The following is a 19,407-nucleotide window of genomic DNA, read 5'->3' as shown; positions in this document are numbered from 1 at the left end:
ACACTACACATTTTAGCTAGATTTGAACTGCAAAGGGAATATTGGGAGGTAATAATATTTCTTTTTTTATAAAACGTTATAGAGTGGCACTTGGGAATACTCAGGAACAATTTATTGGCGTTGCAATAGTCGGTGAGTCTATTTAAGTCCTGTTGCAAGAGAATAGTATAAGAAGGATTTGATATACTTTTATATATCTTCAGGTCGTCTGAATAAAGTAAGAATTTTGAATTTAATAAACATGTGTGAATATCATTAATAAATAGAACGAATAGAAAAGATCCTAAAATATATCCCTGAGGAACACCGGATGTTACATTAACAGGACGAACTCATAACCACTAATGACGATTTTCTGGGTACTGTTAGTAATATAGGGTGCAAACCAACGAAGCAGGTTGCCTTTTATGCCATTGCAGGAGATTTTATCCAATAATATCGTCGTGAGTCGTGAATAAAATAAAATTTGTTGTGGTTGATCTTCCCTTGACAAAGCCTTGCTGTTGTTCTAATATATTGTTGTGATTTAGGGGGTAAATTTTATCATGTACAAGATTCTCAAAGACCTTTGACAAAAATGACATTACCTTCCAAACGCTAGGGAATATTCCTTTATTCAGACATTTATTAAATATTATTTGTATTGGATAGGAAATGGTTTCCCATGTATTTTTAAGAAACCTAGCTGGAATTCCGTCAGGTCCCGTCCTTTTAAAGTCGAGAGATTTCAGTTTAATTTTTATTTCTGATAATGTGACACTCAGATTACTTACATTAGTGTTATTAGTGTTTGTGCATAAAGCGAGGGCCCAGTTATCTAAATTAAGACTTGATGGCTCATAAGAAGATTCAAAAAAAGAAGAAAACATATCGCAAATAGTTTCAGGATTACTAGAGGTTCTCCTCTCCTTCTTTGTACGTCATATGATGTGGAATACCAATCTTTTTTTTACTGTTGGCTACATAAAATATTTAATATTAGAGTGAACACTATCCTCTACAGAACTAATGTACCTTTTGTAACATAATCCGCATTCTTTCTTGAAACATTTTCTAAAGATGGAGAAAGTTTCATAATCCGAGATATTATTATATTTCTTCCACCTACTCCATGCTCGGGATTTATTTTAAAAATGTGTATTAGAGACGGTGAAAACCAAATGGGAAATGACATATTTTTAAGATTTGAAAGCGGAATGTTATTTTTAATAGTAGTATTAATGATTTCATATAACTTTGCTACGGATAGCTCACAGGATGTGTCTTTTAGTACCGAGTCCCAATCAGTATTGTCAATCTCCTAGTTAATTGATATATAGCCTAATTAAAATTATACCTCATAACGTTTTTTTTTAGTAGTGGAGTTAATATATTAAAAAATGTTAAAATATATATGGGTGGGTGGTATGCATCAATATTAACTAGAGATTTACTGGATTGCAATATTTGACAGTTTACATTGCTAATGACTAGGTCAAGTAATTTATTTGTTGAAGTGATTTTTAAATGGGTTGTACTGAAAACTATTAGTTAATAACATAAACTGTTGCAAATGAATTCTGGTGTCGATAGTGGGCATTTATCGGATATATCTATGTGATCCTGAGACCTAATCCAGTCAATAGATGACAGATTGAAGTCACAAACAATAATGAACTTCTTAACGGAACTCCTGTTCATTTGGTTTGGTAATGTGTCAAAAAAATTGACATAGACATCGTCAGATACATTTGGTGGGATGTAAATAGCTATAATAATGTTAAATACACACTTGAATAATTAATGGAAGAAAAGGACAAAAGAGCATACATTCGGGTCTGTGTTTAACGCGGCCAATAGACTCTCTTACAACCAGGTGAGGAATAAACAATAGAACATTGCCGACATTATAAGGCGTCCAGTTAACGTACATTATATTATGACTTCGAAAACTGAAGACACATCAGGACGTGGCAGATTAGGGCGCACTGGTTCATGCATATTGCGCCGCTGACGTTTCATATTATGTAAATTTTTAAATTATTTCATGGCTTTTTCACTATCAATCATATTGTTTTCACCTACATTTCAAGCATCACTATGTGAATGTTATATGATAGGTACTAGCTGACCCAGCAAACGTTGTATTGCCGATACATATAGGAAATAGATGCAACTGATTCTCGGACGTTCCAAATATATCGTACTATAATTATTGTATTCGATTGCTAACTTGCAACCAAGCGGTTTTGTGAATGGAACAGAATAATGTAAAAATAGCGATACAAAAATAGCAGAACTATTTTCGATTCGATTTATCGATCGTAGAAGGGCGAAAATTTTAAGTTGTATGCATTTTTCAATGGTGAATCATAATAAAATAAAAACAAAAAATAATTGTCCAAAAATTAAAAAAAAATGTTAAGGGTGAACAACCCTTATCACTTAGGGGTATGAAAATAGATAGTAGCCGATTCTCAGACCTACTAAATATGCATATAACATTTGGTAAAAATCAGTAAATCCGTTTCGGAGGAGTAAGGTAACTAACATTGTGATACGAGAATTTTATATGTAAAGTTTTAATATGAGAATAATCATTAACAGAGACAGTTGTCATACTGAAACATGCAGGGCAAGCCTGTCAGCCATTAAGTTGGCATAGCGACATCCCATTCTGTACGGACGCATGCCATGAAAGAGAAGATTTTAGTAGGACTATCTCTACTGATGTTTGCCTTGTTCTACCACACATTTTAAAATAAATAATTAAACTTTACCTAAATTGATTAATAACATGTCATGTCAACAACATCACTGATTCTTGAAGAAATATTTACAGGTCAGTCAGATTCACCCTTCCGATTTGTGTCAAAACTGTTAAACAATAAATTAAAAGTTATAATAACGCATAATAATATATCTTATTAAATTTTATTATTTTCCTTTGATAACATAACCAGTAGTAGGCTCCTTCGCACAAGATGCCAGCTATATTATGATACACAAACGGCGCCTAGTTCTGCCGTGAGGCAGTAATGTGTTAACGTTATTGTGTTTCGGTCGAATGGGCACCGGAGCTAGTTATATTACTGGACTAATGAGATTTAACAACTTATGATACAAGGTGACGAGTGCAATTGACCACAACACCAGCCGCTCAGAGTTTTTGGGTTTTTCTATAATTCCGAGCGGCACTGCATTGTAATGGGCAGGCCGTAACAATTACCATCAGCTGAACGTCCTGCTCGTCTCGCTTTTTATTAAAAAGAAATATTAATTGGCACAAATAATCAATAATATTTTACAGCTTCTAATAATATTCATTTGGAATAATTTAAACTGGAAGAATGAACACTAACAATGCTATGCATAGATATATATATACATATATATCAGTATTAGAAAAAGGAAAGTATGGGTGTAAAATGATAAGAAGTCATATTATTATTAATCGTACCACATAGTAGGGTTGGATACTAAGGTTGTACTTATATCTAATTGACAAGTAGGTATAATTAATTAAGTACAGCCTTAATACCACCGAAAAGACAAATCTAGCAACGACATATCGAAATAATAAGGGATGGTTTTACTATGAAATACTAAATGCCAAACACAACGAATCGTATAACCTCTTGGCAAGACCTTTTCTCATTATTGAAGTCCATATTGAAGAGACGTCGAGGTCTTGTCGAGCGAAACTAAGAAAGTGAAACTTCAATGGAAAAGTTTCATATAGCAACACAATGCTCGAACGAACAAAGATTTCTATAACCTCATTCATGAAACATGGATGGAAGTAGTTTTATACTAAACTTTCTTGAAAAGTGACTTTGTATTAATGTGATTGAGATTTTGGTAACAGACACGTCATACATAGATTACGAAGAAAAAAACATAGCAAATCCACGGACTAGTAAAAAAATAAGGATTCGCGCCGTGATATTAGCGATTGAAGCACCTTTATGCTAGTGTGTGTGCAGTTACGGGGTATATCAGTTACACAATTTTTTCTCCATTTCAATCCGTTAAAACTTTATATTATTGTTTTTACTCTTTTTCAAAACGCACGACGGCATTTTTAAAATATTTTATTGCGACGCAAACTGATGTGTCACAGACGATGACAAATCTTATAATGGCGGCCGATCGGCTTGTATTAGTGTAAGCGTGCGTGGGGCTATATATTTACACGTTTACCGGCTTGTTTTGGTGCCTCACTGTTTTGTTATGTAAGGTGACACGGAGTCCTTACTTTTTTACTCGTCCGTGATAAGTATCCATAAATGTACCAGTCGATCTGTTACAGTAAATAAATAGTTGCATGTATTTGTTTGATGCGATTACTAATATTGTGACATCATCAATAACGATCATTATGTTCACGAAGTATCGAGCATTGAATTCAAGGTTTTAAGGTTGATGCATCCAATACACGACAATTTATATAGATAATTTTTATTACGTTTTATGAAATACTTGATATTTAAAACGCCTTACAAACTAATTTGTTATGTTAGTAGGTAGGTATAGGTATTGTAAAACACTGATTGATTCAGAAGAGTGGCCGTTGAGTTTCTTTTATGTTCTTCTCACGAGCCCTTCTTTTTCTGAACATAAGGTAAATTCAGTAATTTATAAGAGACATTTATAGTGACGATTCATAAGGACTTAGTTTAAGCCTATTTGAATAACGTTTATTTGACTTTGACTTGAAGTAATTTCATTTGTTCTTATACAAATTGTCCTTCAGTCTGTAAATTACGCCTTATATGTCATAGTGTCGCGATAGTGTTATAATGTATTCTTGGATCAATGAATGACGCGGTATGCCTAAGTGTTTCCCTTTAAAACTTGTGTAAGTATTTCCCCAAACATTCACCTAGAAAAGACTGTTCAACATAATGTTTTATTTTTTTCCCAATCGTGTAAAATATATGGAGGATAATGGAGATAGTAGTTTTAAAAAATAGCGATACGTTACAACATACATAATCTAAATTAGATATTTAGGGTAAGTTCCGATATGCACTACGAGCACTGCACAGTGCTATCAATGTAGAAACATTTGTTCCGTTATGGACTGCCAGTATACTGCCGCAGTACTCTAGGGAAAAATATGATGTCATAAAACGTCGCCATAATCTACTGTGAGCACTGGCGTTTTCGAGGTAAGGTACTCGCAGTACTTTGATCACGTGATCAGTCAAAACCACTCGAATGCCTAACTTTTACGCCTAATATTTTTTGTCTGACAGTACTCCAACAACAGTTTTTTTAAATGAACTAGAAAACTTTAATACACTCATTTGAATGCTGCGTCAAAAAATGCGGCTGACAGTATACGGGATTGCGTTCCGTTTTAAACAGTACTGGTTACTGTACGAGGGCGACACTGAAAATTTCGGGAATCAAGGAAGTTATTTATAGAACATTTATATATATTATAGAACATTTTTAAATAGTAATAAAAACAATGTTAATAAATAAATTATATAACTGTAATGACATTTATCAAACTGAGACAGACATGTAACAGCACGGCAGTTCAGTCCCTAGGTTTCTTTAGATCTAGATATTCAGATATTTTATAGTACCCTTTTGTATACAACTCTTCCACGTACTACATAGCTGTGGAAAGAACTTCTTTGTGCGGTGTTTCTTTGACGATATGACATGGGTACCTTCAAAAAAAGTGCGTACACCTTTCTTAAAGGCCGGCAACGCTCCTGTGATTCCTCTGGTGTTGCAAGAGAATGTGGGTGGCGGTGATCACTTAACACCAGGTGACCCGTCCGATCGTTTGTCTTCCTTAAAGAAAGAAAGCGCGATCTTGCCAATTTCTACCGCTTATCACATTGAGTATTCATAGCAGTTCGGGTTGCTACCAGCAGTCGAATTCTCCCACGAGATATTACGTCAAATTATTATTATTATATTAATTTTATCAAAATTTATTCTTGATCCGGAGACTCGTGCAAGGCAAGCGGTTCAAAATTCGTCACTATAATTAGTTTTGTAACAATGATATTTTTGTTTGCCGTTTTTGTAACATGGCCGCTGCATATTAGATAGCGTAGATAATTAAATTTAGTTTTCTATTGTCTGGTTGAAGGTCATCTATTACGCGCTTTTTGTACACGTACACACGTTTCAACTGTTAAGGTCAGAAGAACTATAAATAATTAGTCAGGCCACAAATATAAGAGTATTTTTAAGAAGTTTCGATTTTTATTTATCATAAATTTGCAGTGTTTATACTTAAAATGTTTGCTATATATTATTAGATATACTTACTTAATTAAACCATTGTTGAAGTAGTTTTCAACGATGATGAGAAACAGAATGTCCGATAAATAACAAAGAGGATTGTAATAACAATTAATGATGTTAATTGAAGTATAAATCGTAAATAATAAGATATCGTAGAATCTTCCACAATTTAAAATAGTTTTCTATTGTCTGTTTAAAGGTGGGTGAACTTATTACATGCTAAGAAAGGGCAAGTATTTTAATAACCAGTCCCACACTCATGATTTGTATATACTTATGAAATCACATAATATACATACATACAGAGGGGAGGCTTATATTACCAGTTTCAGGGAGGTTTCTTTTGCTATCGTGAGGCAGTAATTATACTTGCTTACGGCTGGAACGGCGTCGTAGCTAGTGAGATTACGCTGAGATTTTTAAACCAACCTACGTGATTAATTGATGCGCAGTGTTTGCGATTTGGTCCCATAAGAATTTGACATAGTTTGGCCCAGTATTTTTCATTTTACAAACATTTTTTATGAATATTTTTGTTTGCGTTGATGATGTAATGCACCGGCACCGGCACCGGCATCATCATCATCAGCCGGAAGACGTCCACTGCTGGACAAAGGCCTCGCCCAAAGATCTTCACGACGATCGGTCCGGCACTGACTTAAACCCTATCATTAGGTGGCACATACAATTAACAGTATTTTATTAATATTAAAGATGTGCATAAGAGGTGTAATTAAATTAAATATTTAATGAATTATTTTATACGTTTCAGTTTTTTAAGTCGGTTTTTCAAACGTACTTGACGTTTGAAAAACCGACTTAAAAGTGTTTTGTTATTTCAGTTACCTAACAAAAGCCTTATAGTATTAATTTTTGAACATGATAATGATATTAGAAAACTCGTAAAGATGGATGATAATTGATATTTTTAAATGACAATAAGTGTCGAGACAAGCAGGACGTTCCGCTGATGGCAATTGATACGCACTACCCATTACAATGCAGTACCGCTCAGGATTCTTGAAAAACCCAAAATTATGAGCGGCACTACAACTGCGCTCGTCACATTGAGGCATAAGATGTTAAATCTCATTTGCCCTGTAATTTCACTAGCTATGGCACCCTTCAGACCGAAACACAGTAATGCTTACACATTCTGCTTCACGGCAGAAATAAGCGCCGCTGTGGTACCCATTATCTAGCCGGAATCCTGTGCAAAGGTGCCTCCCATTGGTAAACTGTCCCACTGCAACTAATGTTAAAATCCAATTGATTAAGTTGTATATAGTTATATTATATTATGTATCAATAAATTTGTTTTTAAATAAAACATATAAGATAATAACCTATTCTTTCATGTACAGTAGCGCAAGAAAAAAGCTATTGCTCTACCAATACGTATAATAAAATCTATATATACATATATATATATATATATATATATATATATATATATATGTATATAATATGTAAGACTAACTGCTTGAGCATCGTTCAAGGCACTATCTACCACACTTACCAAATCTAATTCTAACGCAAAATAATGATGTAACTACTTGCACTTTTATGTGAATCGTATATCGACCAAAATATATAATCTTAGAAACCAATCATAAATTATATAACTATATAGATGAATAACGCTAGATGCCAAACTCCCTCATATAGAAAACTTATCGAGTAGACTAAGTTCTGCTGCATACGCAGTTAAAAAGATTAGTTCCTTAACAGACATTGAAACTGCAAGATTGGTTTATTTTAGTTACTTTCACAGCATTATGTCATATGGTATATTATTATGAAAAAAAAAAAATAAAATAATATTACGGGATAATGCTGCTGATATTGATTCTATTTTTGTGCTGCAGAAAAGAGCTGTTCGGGCAATTTATGGTATGGGACCAAGCGAGTCGCTTAAATCTAAATTTAAAGATTTTAAAATTATGACTGTTTCTAACCAACATATATATATGGAAATTTAGCATAATATGTTCATAAAAATGGCAATAAATTTCAAAAGGTATATGAAAAACATAATATTAATACTAGAAACAAAAATAAACTGTTAATGCCCACTTGTAGGCAACTCGACAAGTCATTTATCGGTAATTGCGTTAGATTTTATAATAAGCTTCCTGAGAACATAATGGAAATGTCCCTTAACAAGTTCAAAGCCTATATTAAACATAAACTTATGGAAAAATCGTATTACATTATTATTATTAGTATTAGTAGTAGGATTATTTAGATGATAAGAAAGCTTGGGTATGAATTGTTCTAAAGGATTTGAGCTTTAATTATCCTTAATTAAAAATAACAGTATTTATAATTATGAATAATTATACTATAAGCAAACTGTTCAAATTGTAAGTAGAGGTGTTTAGTGAGTGTTGTTGAATATATTGTAGATGAACATTCTTATTTTTTGTTATTTGGTTGAGTTCTTGTGACAGTTTTCATCATGCTTGCTTAAATGTCACAGCTTGTGGTGGCAACGTGGGACGGGTCGTTCCCTTCCCTAAATATCGTCCAGGGAGGCGATATCTGGCTCATGAGTCATGCTCATATATATAGATGAGCATAAATATAAATATATATATATATATATATATTTTGACTATTTGACGTTTGAGTTTGTTTGTTGCATCATTTTACATATTATATTGTAATTCAAATGATTTGTAAATCGATAGAAATGTAAATCTTGATATAAAAAAGTGGCAATGAGTTTCTTGCTACATCTTCTCATTAGCTCAACCCTTAACGAAGTAGCGGTAAATTCAATAAGAAAAATATTTTTTTTACATTTTTAAGTGTCATTTCCGTGACCTACTTGAATAAAATGATTTTGATTTTTATGTTAGGTCATACCTAGTCTTGCTACTAACTACTACTAATAAATACTGAAACAAAGAAAAATATTTCTATTGCAAAAAACATTTATTACTTTTACAGTGTGTTAGTTAAATACATAAATTTAAAACAATTTAAAATATTAAAAGCTTATTCGAAGTGGTCTCTATGGCTGCAATATAATAACAATAGAGTATAAAAAATTGCATTTGGCTCCATACCTACTTCATGTAATGCAATCACAGCGATTCAGTTCTCTGTATCACCCCACTCCATTTTAATACCCCTAAATATTGTACAATATATTGGCGCCAAAATGAGAAAACTCAATGAACAATCATATAATAATGACAGATTCCAAATTCAAATGTAATATTTTGTTTATTTTTAATTGTAACAGTATTTATGGCCAGACTAAATATATTAATGAATACGATACACACTGGTAGTTTTATCCTTGATACACTTTCGTTTCAACTGTTACGGTCGGAAGAACTATATTATTAGTCAGGCTATAAATACTTACAACTTAAGAACTTTCAATTTTTATTTATCATGAATTAGTATAGCATTTATTTCACAAACTGATAATTTCATGATATTTTCACATATTTTGATATAAATTATTTGGCTAAAATTGTTAAACCATTTTTGAAGTAATATCCAACAACAAATTGTTGGATTAACGCAAAAGGGAATGTCCGATAAATGGCAGATGAATATAAAAATTTTGTTGAAGGAAATACTAATTACGATTAAAAAAGTGTTTTTTTTAATTATGTGAACAAAGCCATGGAAATAAAAAAAAATCGTATTACAGTGCGTTGGTTTGAGACGAATAATCTGCACTTAAACAGTAAAAAAACAAAGTGTTTACGGTTCATTACACCAAACACGGCGGAGGTACAAACCAACGTACTTATAAACGACCAGAGATTGGAACTTGTGGACACTACGGTCTTATTGGGTATCACGTTAGATAAAAAGCTTAAGTGGGGTCCACATATTGCCCAACTAGCAGATAGACTCAGCTCTGCGGCATATGCAGTTAAAGATTAGAGAGTACACTAATGTTGCGACCGCTAGATTAGTTTACTATGGTATTTTACTGTGGGGTCATGCTGCTGACATTGATATAGTATTTGGTCTGCAAAAGAGAGCTTGGTTATAGAGAGTCTCTCAAAGAAAAATTTAAGGAAATAAATATTATGATTCTTCATTGTCAGTATGAAAATTTAATATACGCGCACAAAAATCGTCACCTTTTTGCTCTTAATAGTGATTTTCACTTTTACAACACTAGAAATAAGGGATTGCTTGTGACTAACTCTAGTAGGCTTTAAAGATACATATTACCTTTAGGCGTAAATGTATACACTTTTATAAAAAAGTCCAAGCCACTGTTCAGGCAATATCTATAAATAAATTTAAATGTTTTATTAAAAAATGGCTCAGTCGTAAACCTATCACTCCACAGCTGAATATCTAAGTGATCGGACAGCCTGGGACTAGATTATGATTATTTTATAGCAATAGCAATGACAGTACAATATTGTATATTTTTATTACAAAGAGCGCAAAAAAAAATGCTGGGAGAGTGTCTAGCGCCGCTTCTTCTCTCTCAGAGCGCCATTTGTTTCCGAAGCGGCAATAGTATCTAGTATATTAGAATTTACATCAAAACGAATCCGAAAGGAATCAATTTTGAGAAAATAAATGCCTTTTATGCCTTTCAAGGTACATTTAAGGAAATTTAGGATTTTTCATTATGTTTTGTTCTACATTTCAACTTTATCATTTTTGGTTATTATTCAAATGATTTTTTTATGTGTGTACATCGATTATGCTAAGATTAATTATCCGATTTACGTGGAGCATTATTTCTTATTTTATGAATATTTTTGTTGCGATGCCTAGGGACTTAAACTCTATCTGTAGCACATACAAAAACTAGTGTTTTAATTAATATTAAAGATATCAGGTTTGCATAAGAGGTGTATTACATTAAATATACTTTTTAGTTTTTGAAGTCGGCTCTTAAGCGTAGTTTTTGTTATTTCAGTTACCTTCCATTGGTGGTTGTGGAACTATTTTTATATCTAACTTTACCACGGACGAGAAAAAAAAATAAGGACGCCGTGTCACCTTACATAACAGTGAGGCACCAAAACAAGCCAGTTAACTTGTAAATACATAGCCCCACGCATACACTTACACTAATACAAGCCGATCGGCCGCCATTATGAGATTTGCCATCGTCTGTGACACATCAGTTTGCGTCGCAATAAAATATTTTAAAAATGCCGTCGTGCGTTGTGAAAAAGTGTAAAAACAATAATATAAAAGTATTTATGGATATATGATTTTTTAAGGGAGATAAAATTGTGTAACTGGTATACCCCGTAACCGCACACACACTATCATAACGGTGCTTCACTTGCTAATATCACGGCGCGGAGTCCTTCTTTTTTTACTAGTACGTGACGTCAACGTTAAGTAATAATTACAGAGTCTATACTCTGAAGTGAAATATATATTTTTCAACAACACGGACTTAGCTGAGTCTCTCACCAGATGAGCTTCTGTTTTGGAAGGTTAACGGTCTTCTCGTTTCAGATTTCGCATATTACATACATTAACATAAGGTAAGGGCAATAAACTATACAATGGGAAGATAATTTCAAAAAGATTGATGGAACAACATGGAGAAGCACAACTTACGACAGGAAAAGTGGAAAAATTTGGAGGAGGCCTATGTCGGCGGACAAGCGAGCAATGATTAACATAAGATACATTATATATTAGGTGAAATATAATTTTAATCATTAAGTTGTAGCATAACTTCAAAATGTACCTTTTCAGTTTGCTTGAAATAAAGGCTTCATTCATTCATTTATTCATTCAAGCGCTATAAAGCATACATTTATTTATTACACTCCCACAGAAATATAGATATCGCTCGAATTATCGGCGATCGAGTGCTCCGTGAACCGCTAAATCACTTGGCGTTGCGTAGAGACGTCGCTTTATTGTGTGTCTTCTACCGTAATTATCATGAGGAGTGTTCCGAAGACCTGGTTCAACTGATTCCTGGCACCCAATTTTACCCCTTGATATCATCCCCACCATCTGAATTTGTGGCATTCCTCCTAAGTGAGGTTTTCAGAGAACTTTCTCCCACGTGAAACCAAGCTGTGGAATGAGCTTCATTGTTCGGTGTTCTCAGGACGCTTAGCGTCCTTAAAAAAAGCGAGTATACCTTTCTAAAAGGCCGACAACGATCCTGTTATTCTTCGTGTTACAAGAGAATGTCGGCGGTGGGGATCACTTATCAGGTGACCCTTACGATCGTCAAACTGTATAATTCAAATCAGCCTTGATGTTCCCCCAGACTGTCGTCCCTAGATGGCGCTAGTTGGCATCAGACAAATGAAATATCCAAAATAACTAACGACGTGTTTCGGTAATCACAAAAAGACCCCGAAGCGAAATTTGTAGCGTATCTGCCAAATATTATTGAAATAAATATTATGACTTTAAATAAATTTAATATACTTTCATTAAAATCATCATCTATTTGTTCTAGATAAAGCTTTTCATTTTATAAACGTGGAAAAAGTTTAACTAATTATGTTTTTTTTTTTATATTGGGTTCATAGCTATCTGTCAAATATTAATGAAATAAATATTATGACTTAAATTTAATATACTTTCATTAAAATCATCATCTATTTGTTCTAGATAAGGCTTTTCATTTTATAAACGTGGAAAAAGTTTAATTAATTATTGTTTTTTTTTTTGGGTTCATAGCTTCTTCTATACTTTAATATTATAAATAAGGGATTATTCGTATGTTATTTCTTAATGCTAGGGTAAACCTTGGCAAATGGCTCATCTCTCAGACTCTTGGACATCCGCAGCACCGAAAGTTAGGAGATGTCTTTCCGGTCTTTGTGATGGGAGTATGCTGAAGTCTTGAAGGTACTTGAGTAATATCTTATATTAACTTATGAACAACTTCGATATGATACCTAAAAAAAATTAAAGCGATAACTGATGCACATATAATATAATGTAATATAATGCATTAAATGTAATTTCACAGTGCAGTCATAAGCTTTTAATGAGTGGGAGGCATCTTAGGACAGGATGCCTGCTAGATTATGGGTACCACAATGGCGCCTATTCCTGCCGTGAAGCAGTTATGTGTAAACTTACTATTACATTATTGTGTTTCGGTCTGAAGGGCGCCGTAGCAAATGAAATTACTGGGTAAATGAGACAAAGTCTTATGTCTATTTCATCTGTGGCTAATTTAGTTGGTTTTACAATTAATTAAGATTTAAATTTATAAGTAAGTTATTTTAAAATGTCATTATGTTACTGTTTGTTGGTCCTATTAAAGTAAACTAGTAAAAAAACAAAATTCGGTTCGAGAATATGGCAGCTAGCATTAAATATTCTAGTAAAACTTGTGTAAAACGCGTGTTTGTGAAATGGCAGACATCAACGTGAGGCTCGTGCGTTTTACATTTTCAAGTGATGAACATTTCCCGTCCTACTGAAATCCTTTAAAAGAATCAGGTATACCTATACGCAATTCCAAAGAATGACGCAAATCGGAGATTACTTGATCGTCGATGACACGAGCCGCTCTACGTTGCATGCGGTAAAATGGATCCGCCGCCCAGAGATAAACCGAATTGACAACTATTTCACGTATTCACGTTTTTTTTCTGGATTACCTGTCGTACTAAAGGTAGTGTACGTTACTGTTATTCTGATACCATGCCTTAAATAAAGAAAATCTCTCCTATGCTTTGTTCACGTATTTTGACTTAAAATTTGTTATATTTTGTATTTCAGTGTCTTGTTTGTGCCTAACAGAGAAATGCAATGGACCAATGGGTTAATAAAAGGTGGAGGTACCAAAAATACAGTGGCAGAAAGATATTGCTGGGATAGACTGGTGAATCAGTGCAAACACAGATAAACCTGGATAAAGAAGAAGGAGGTGTTCTCCAGAAGAGAGCTTCATATCGATGAAGATTAACAAGCTATCAACACTAATAACTATGAACTAAGTTATCTTAATCACTAACAATTAACAAATACATCTATTTTGAATTAAGTTATCTTAATCACTAACAATTAACAAATACATCTATATTTTTATGGCAGATAAAGATAAACGAGCTTACTGGTCACCTGATGTTAAGTGATCACCGCCACACACAATCTTTTGCAACATTTTCAGAGGAATTCAGGAACATTGCAGAGGAATTACAGGACCGTTTCGGCCCTTTAAAAAGGTGTATGCGCATTTTTTGAAGGTACCCATGTCGTATTGTCCTGAACACCGCACAAGAAGGCGCAGTCCATAGCTTGGTAGGGAGACATGTGAGAAAGTTCCTTAAACGCCACACATCCAGATGGTGGATATAATATTGTAATTTGTGGCGTGTCATGCGAAGGTGGAAATCGGCGGTAGGAATCCTATTTAACTAATATTTACTTTAAATTAGTGTGAAGAGTAAAAGGGTTTTTGTACATAATTACAAAAATAATTGAAACACCTTAGCTAGGCGATAAAAAATTTCTTTTAAGTAAGTTTTACGCAGAGAGTAGTAGGTAGTTGAACATAAATACGCGAATGGAACATTCATGGAATAAATATTATAGTAATATAACGTTTTATCACAAGTTAGAACTATCTTCTTATCTACGTTCAGAATCACACTTGGCTAGTCTTGAATGGAATGCTGCTGCGCGCTGGAGTCGATTATTCGACAGTAGTGATTTCTTACATCTGACCATTGTACTCAAATGTATGAATGATAATACTTTAGTAGTATTCAAACCTTTATCTTGAATCGACGCGCGAGTGTGGTAAATAAATATGACGTTGTGATCTCTAACAAAATGAATACAATACTAATTGGTAGTGTTTTGTTGCATTTTTTTTCGAATTTAATAAGTGGAAGGGTTTTAGGAAACGGATTGTTCAGGCTTGATGCGATTCATTATAATGATTTTCATGCCAGGTAAGATATTAAACTACGAGAATATGAATTTAGAGAATAATTAAGTAATTTTGTATAAATATAATAATCATGAGGAAATGAGGAGGAAAATTCTATTAATACCGTTATACAGACATCATGTAATACTAACATTTAGAACAGAATCGATAGGTAAATGTAATGTACATCATTTATACGAGCTTATATAATAGTTATATTATTTTATTTAGTTACATGTTATATTATTTATTTACATGAATCAATAATTATGTAAACTATCGAACACATGTACGAAAATTTATAATAACTATTATATTAGTCTCTGTTACATTGCACTAAATATAAAACTATTCTAATCTAAAACTAGCCAAAGGGGAAAGTTGTATAGAAAGTGTGTTCATTTAAATATGTAGGTATGTTTGACCACGAGAAATGTATTATTTAAATAATTTATTTATTTTAAAAGAGTCTGTGGCGCAATAGGTTGAACCGTTGACTCTTGTTGAAATAAAAAACCAATTTAATACTCCTTAATATAGATGTTAGATAAACAATAAACATATTAATAGATACAATGTGTATGTTGATATAGTATTAATTAACGTTAATATGATACGTCTAACGATCGGCCAACAACAGATAAGAAAAATATTGGTACCAGTACCAACTTTAGTAGAAAGGTCGGGCCTTAGCAGGAAAAGTACACAGTTATTATACTAACTTTATAAGGAAAACGGAAAAAATTAAAAACGAACTTCAAAACATTTTTAACTTATCCGCTAGGAACTCTGTTTTGTTAATTAAAATATAATTCCGATCGGTTCAGTAGTTTTCGCAATATTACCGAAGGAAAAAACCGGCTGTCCATTTTTTTGTATAGATGACCAAATGGTAGAAGTGTATGATTTATTACCTTACATCATATTTTATACGTCTAGATAGACTATGACAGCTTTAAAAACGACGGAAAAAATAGAGTTAAGAACTAACCTCTATTTGGAGTAATTCACGCACACTAAACTTATATTCCTGGCCTGTTTTTATCGGTTGTCTAACAGCAAGAGACTCTATCTCGATTATATATATTACATTTCCTTTCAGCAATATATTATATTACCGAAAATTACCTTTGCAAACGGCTTCTATACCTCCTTAAGTGATATTTTACTACCATTTCGACATCATATATCCAAAATATGAACCTAGTTTACGAAAATATATTTTTATCAAGACGTTATCACTTATAGTTAGTGTGAACTTAAAACATGCACAATTAGATTAATCGAACAACGAAAGTGCAAAGTTTAGACATATTGTTATCAATACTTACAACGACTTGTTATTAGTAGCCCCGTTTACTAATCTATTGTTATTAATCGGTGGTTTATTTATGTTTTTTATAGAATAGAATGACGGTGGAGTACAGTCGTATGTCTAACACTAAAATATTAAATAATTAGGCTCATTTTGTGTGTTCTTAATACTCTATAACAGGTTAACGCTCATCGAATCGACTAACGGCCATTCCCAATATACTATCTATAGATTCACAAATAACTACCTTCTACTGTCAATAATCTGAGGCTGTCCCAATATAACCGATATGTCATTCTTATCGCCTTATATTGGGATGCGAGAGTTGTAATTTCCATACAAACTTTATATCGCTACTAAGCTATACGTCGTCCCATTGACAGACAGTGTGCACGGATAAGGTGAGTTACCGTCGATAAGCTTAATGGGACAGAAAAGTCAACGATAGTTACGACTTTAATCTCAAGTAAGAGAAAGACTGAATATTGGGAACGGCCGTAAATCGAATTGCTAAGTGCGTAATCATGTCGCTTTACTTATGTCAGCCATCTGTTCGGTGTCAATGTCAAATGAAACCACACTAGTCGTTATTGTCAAAAAATACACTTACAATTGAAAAAAAGAAATATTTAAGCATTTTCCACCGCTTCTAAAATAAATGTAAATGAATTAAAAACACACAAGAGTTATTGATTATAGTAGAGGAACCAATTCACACTTACTGTAAATAAATTAAGTTATTATGCGAGTCACTAATTTCCATTAGAGCACAACTTAGATCAACTATATTTCTATTCATGGTATTTAAATATGTATTCTTGTTTGTATGCCTATCTAAGTCCTGGACTGCTTGACCGATCTCGATTTGAATTGGTTTGTTCTAAGGATATAGAATTCTTTTACATAAGGAGTGGGCCATTCATGTAATTGACCCCAGCCTGGTTGGTTATAAGCATAGTAAGAATGGCAGTATGTAGCCATAAACCATATAGTGTAATTACCGTGTATACTTGTATGCAGACGTTCCAAATTTACACTAAATTTACAGGTAATTATAATTAATCGGCGGCTCATTTACAATTTTTTTTTATAAAAATAGGAGGACAATGAAACACGAAAAAAATATTTATAGACCTTAAGCTAATAATTAAATAAAAATATAGTAACTCCTTTGATTAACGCAAGTGATACGTACTCTGGAAAGGTGACGAAACGTCGCGTTAAATAAATAATAATAAAAATGAAACTTTTACGCAAAATCCAAATGTAAAATACAGTTTGTCATTACACTTTTTTTAATCCTTTAAAAAGTATTTTATTCAAATGATCTAAACTGGGGCTGTAGATATTGGCTCAATATTATTCCACATTTTCCAAGATAGTTTCTCGATTTTAAAGATTGACTGCTCTAGTACAGCAAATATTAACTTCGATGGTAACAGTATACCTTTCTGAAGGGAAGTTCTGTGCAACGTAAGTACATATATACATTGCCGCTATAACTCCAGTTGCTTATAATATTCTTGGTCAACAAGCAGCAATGTATTTATTAAGTTCAGGTTACGTATTTTAAATTTAGAACCCGATTCGGACAGTGACAATTGACACACGATTAAGGAGAAAAGTGTGCTTATATCGTCTTTTAGCTCCCTTTTACTGTTCCGCTATCCAACTGTGAATGATATGTTCTCTTATGTGTATAGAATTGTTTCATTGGTTTTATAAAATATAATTGTATTATCTGTCAGACACAAAGTTTATTACATAACAGATGTTTGAAAACAAAGCCTCGCATTCTCATCTAACGGAAATATTTTCAAAATAATAATGTTTACAGGTTTGAGGAAACAACAGTTGAGTATCCAGTTTGTACGTCAAACGACAGCAATTGTCTAGGAGGCTACGCGCGATTGTATTATGTAATAACACATCTATTGAAGGAGAAACCAGGCGCTTTGTTATTGAACGCCGGCGACACGTTTCAAGGAACCTATTGGTATACGCTGCTGAAATGGAATATAACACAGAAGTTTATAAATTTACTACCAAATGATGTACATGTCAGTAGATTTATAACGGACTTTTTATCTAAATCATTAAAATTAGACCACATCCTTAATCTGACAATACAGTTTTCTAATGATATTCTTGACCTTTATCGTGGCTTTGGGAATAGTTCCCAATACATTGCAAATAAATACAATTATTGATGATTGAATTGATTCTATTGAAGGCTGTCGTATTAAATATTCAATTGGCGTATAAAATGAAAGTTGCTGTTATAAAGGTCAAGAATAATTGGCCATTGATGTTTGTTTTATATCGCGTTTGTCTTTGGACACAAGGCTTTAGATTAACGACCGTTCCCAATATACTATCTACAGACACGTTACTACACTCTCACTACAGTGTTAAATTACTACCTTCTACTGTCAGAAATTAGCTGTCAATAATCTGAAGATGTCCCAATATACCCGATAAATCTTTTATCGCCTTATATTGGGACGCGTGAATTGCAATTTCCATACAAACTTATACATCGTTAGTAAGCTATACGTCGTCCCATTGACAGACAGTGTGCACGAATAAGGTGAGTTACCGTCGATAAGTTTATTGGGACAGAAAAGTCAACGATAGTTACAATTTTTATTTCAAGTAAGAGATAGTCTGAATATTGGAAACGGCCGTAAGACATTAGATGTTAATTGACTCTTAAACGATCGACAGTATAATTTCTGGTTTATTTAATATTGGTAGAAATTTAATGGTTGCTTTCACTAAGATGTAAGTAAGTATAAGGATGAGTCGTCAAAAAGGAGTTATTTATTTGGCTCTTTATTGTATTAAAAAATACTAATACTAATTAATACATTAACAAATATAAACTAAACATAATTTATTCTTTTTATATTATTTAAATATATGACAGAAACGCACAGCATTGACCATTATAAAAAGTAGA

The 19,407-nt window shown here is 33.0% G+C and overlaps 1 protein-coding gene across 1 annotated transcript in view; it reads left to right on the top strand.

The window, feature by feature from the left end:
* The first annotated feature begins 14,947 nt into the window (after positions 1–14,947).
* Positions 14,948–19,407, top strand: part of LOC126975671 (apyrase-like) — a 31,361-nt gene continuing 26,901 nt past the window's right edge. The window contains exons 1-2 of the mRNA XM_050823666.1: positions 14,948–15,152; positions 18,283–18,505. Coding sequence (XP_050679623.1) covers positions 15,031–15,152; positions 18,283–18,505 — 345 coding nt within the window. The 5' untranslated portion in view covers positions 14,948–15,030. The remainder of the gene's footprint in view (positions 15,153–18,282; positions 18,506–19,407) is intronic.

Source organism: Leptidea sinapis, chromosome 37 (genome assembly GCF_905404315.1).
Source record: "Leptidea sinapis chromosome 37, ilLepSina1.1, whole genome shotgun sequence".
NCBI classification, from domain to species: domain Eukaryota; kingdom Metazoa; phylum Arthropoda; class Insecta; order Lepidoptera; family Pieridae; genus Leptidea; species Leptidea sinapis.
This window is presented reverse-complemented; position numbering and strand designations above follow the sequence as displayed.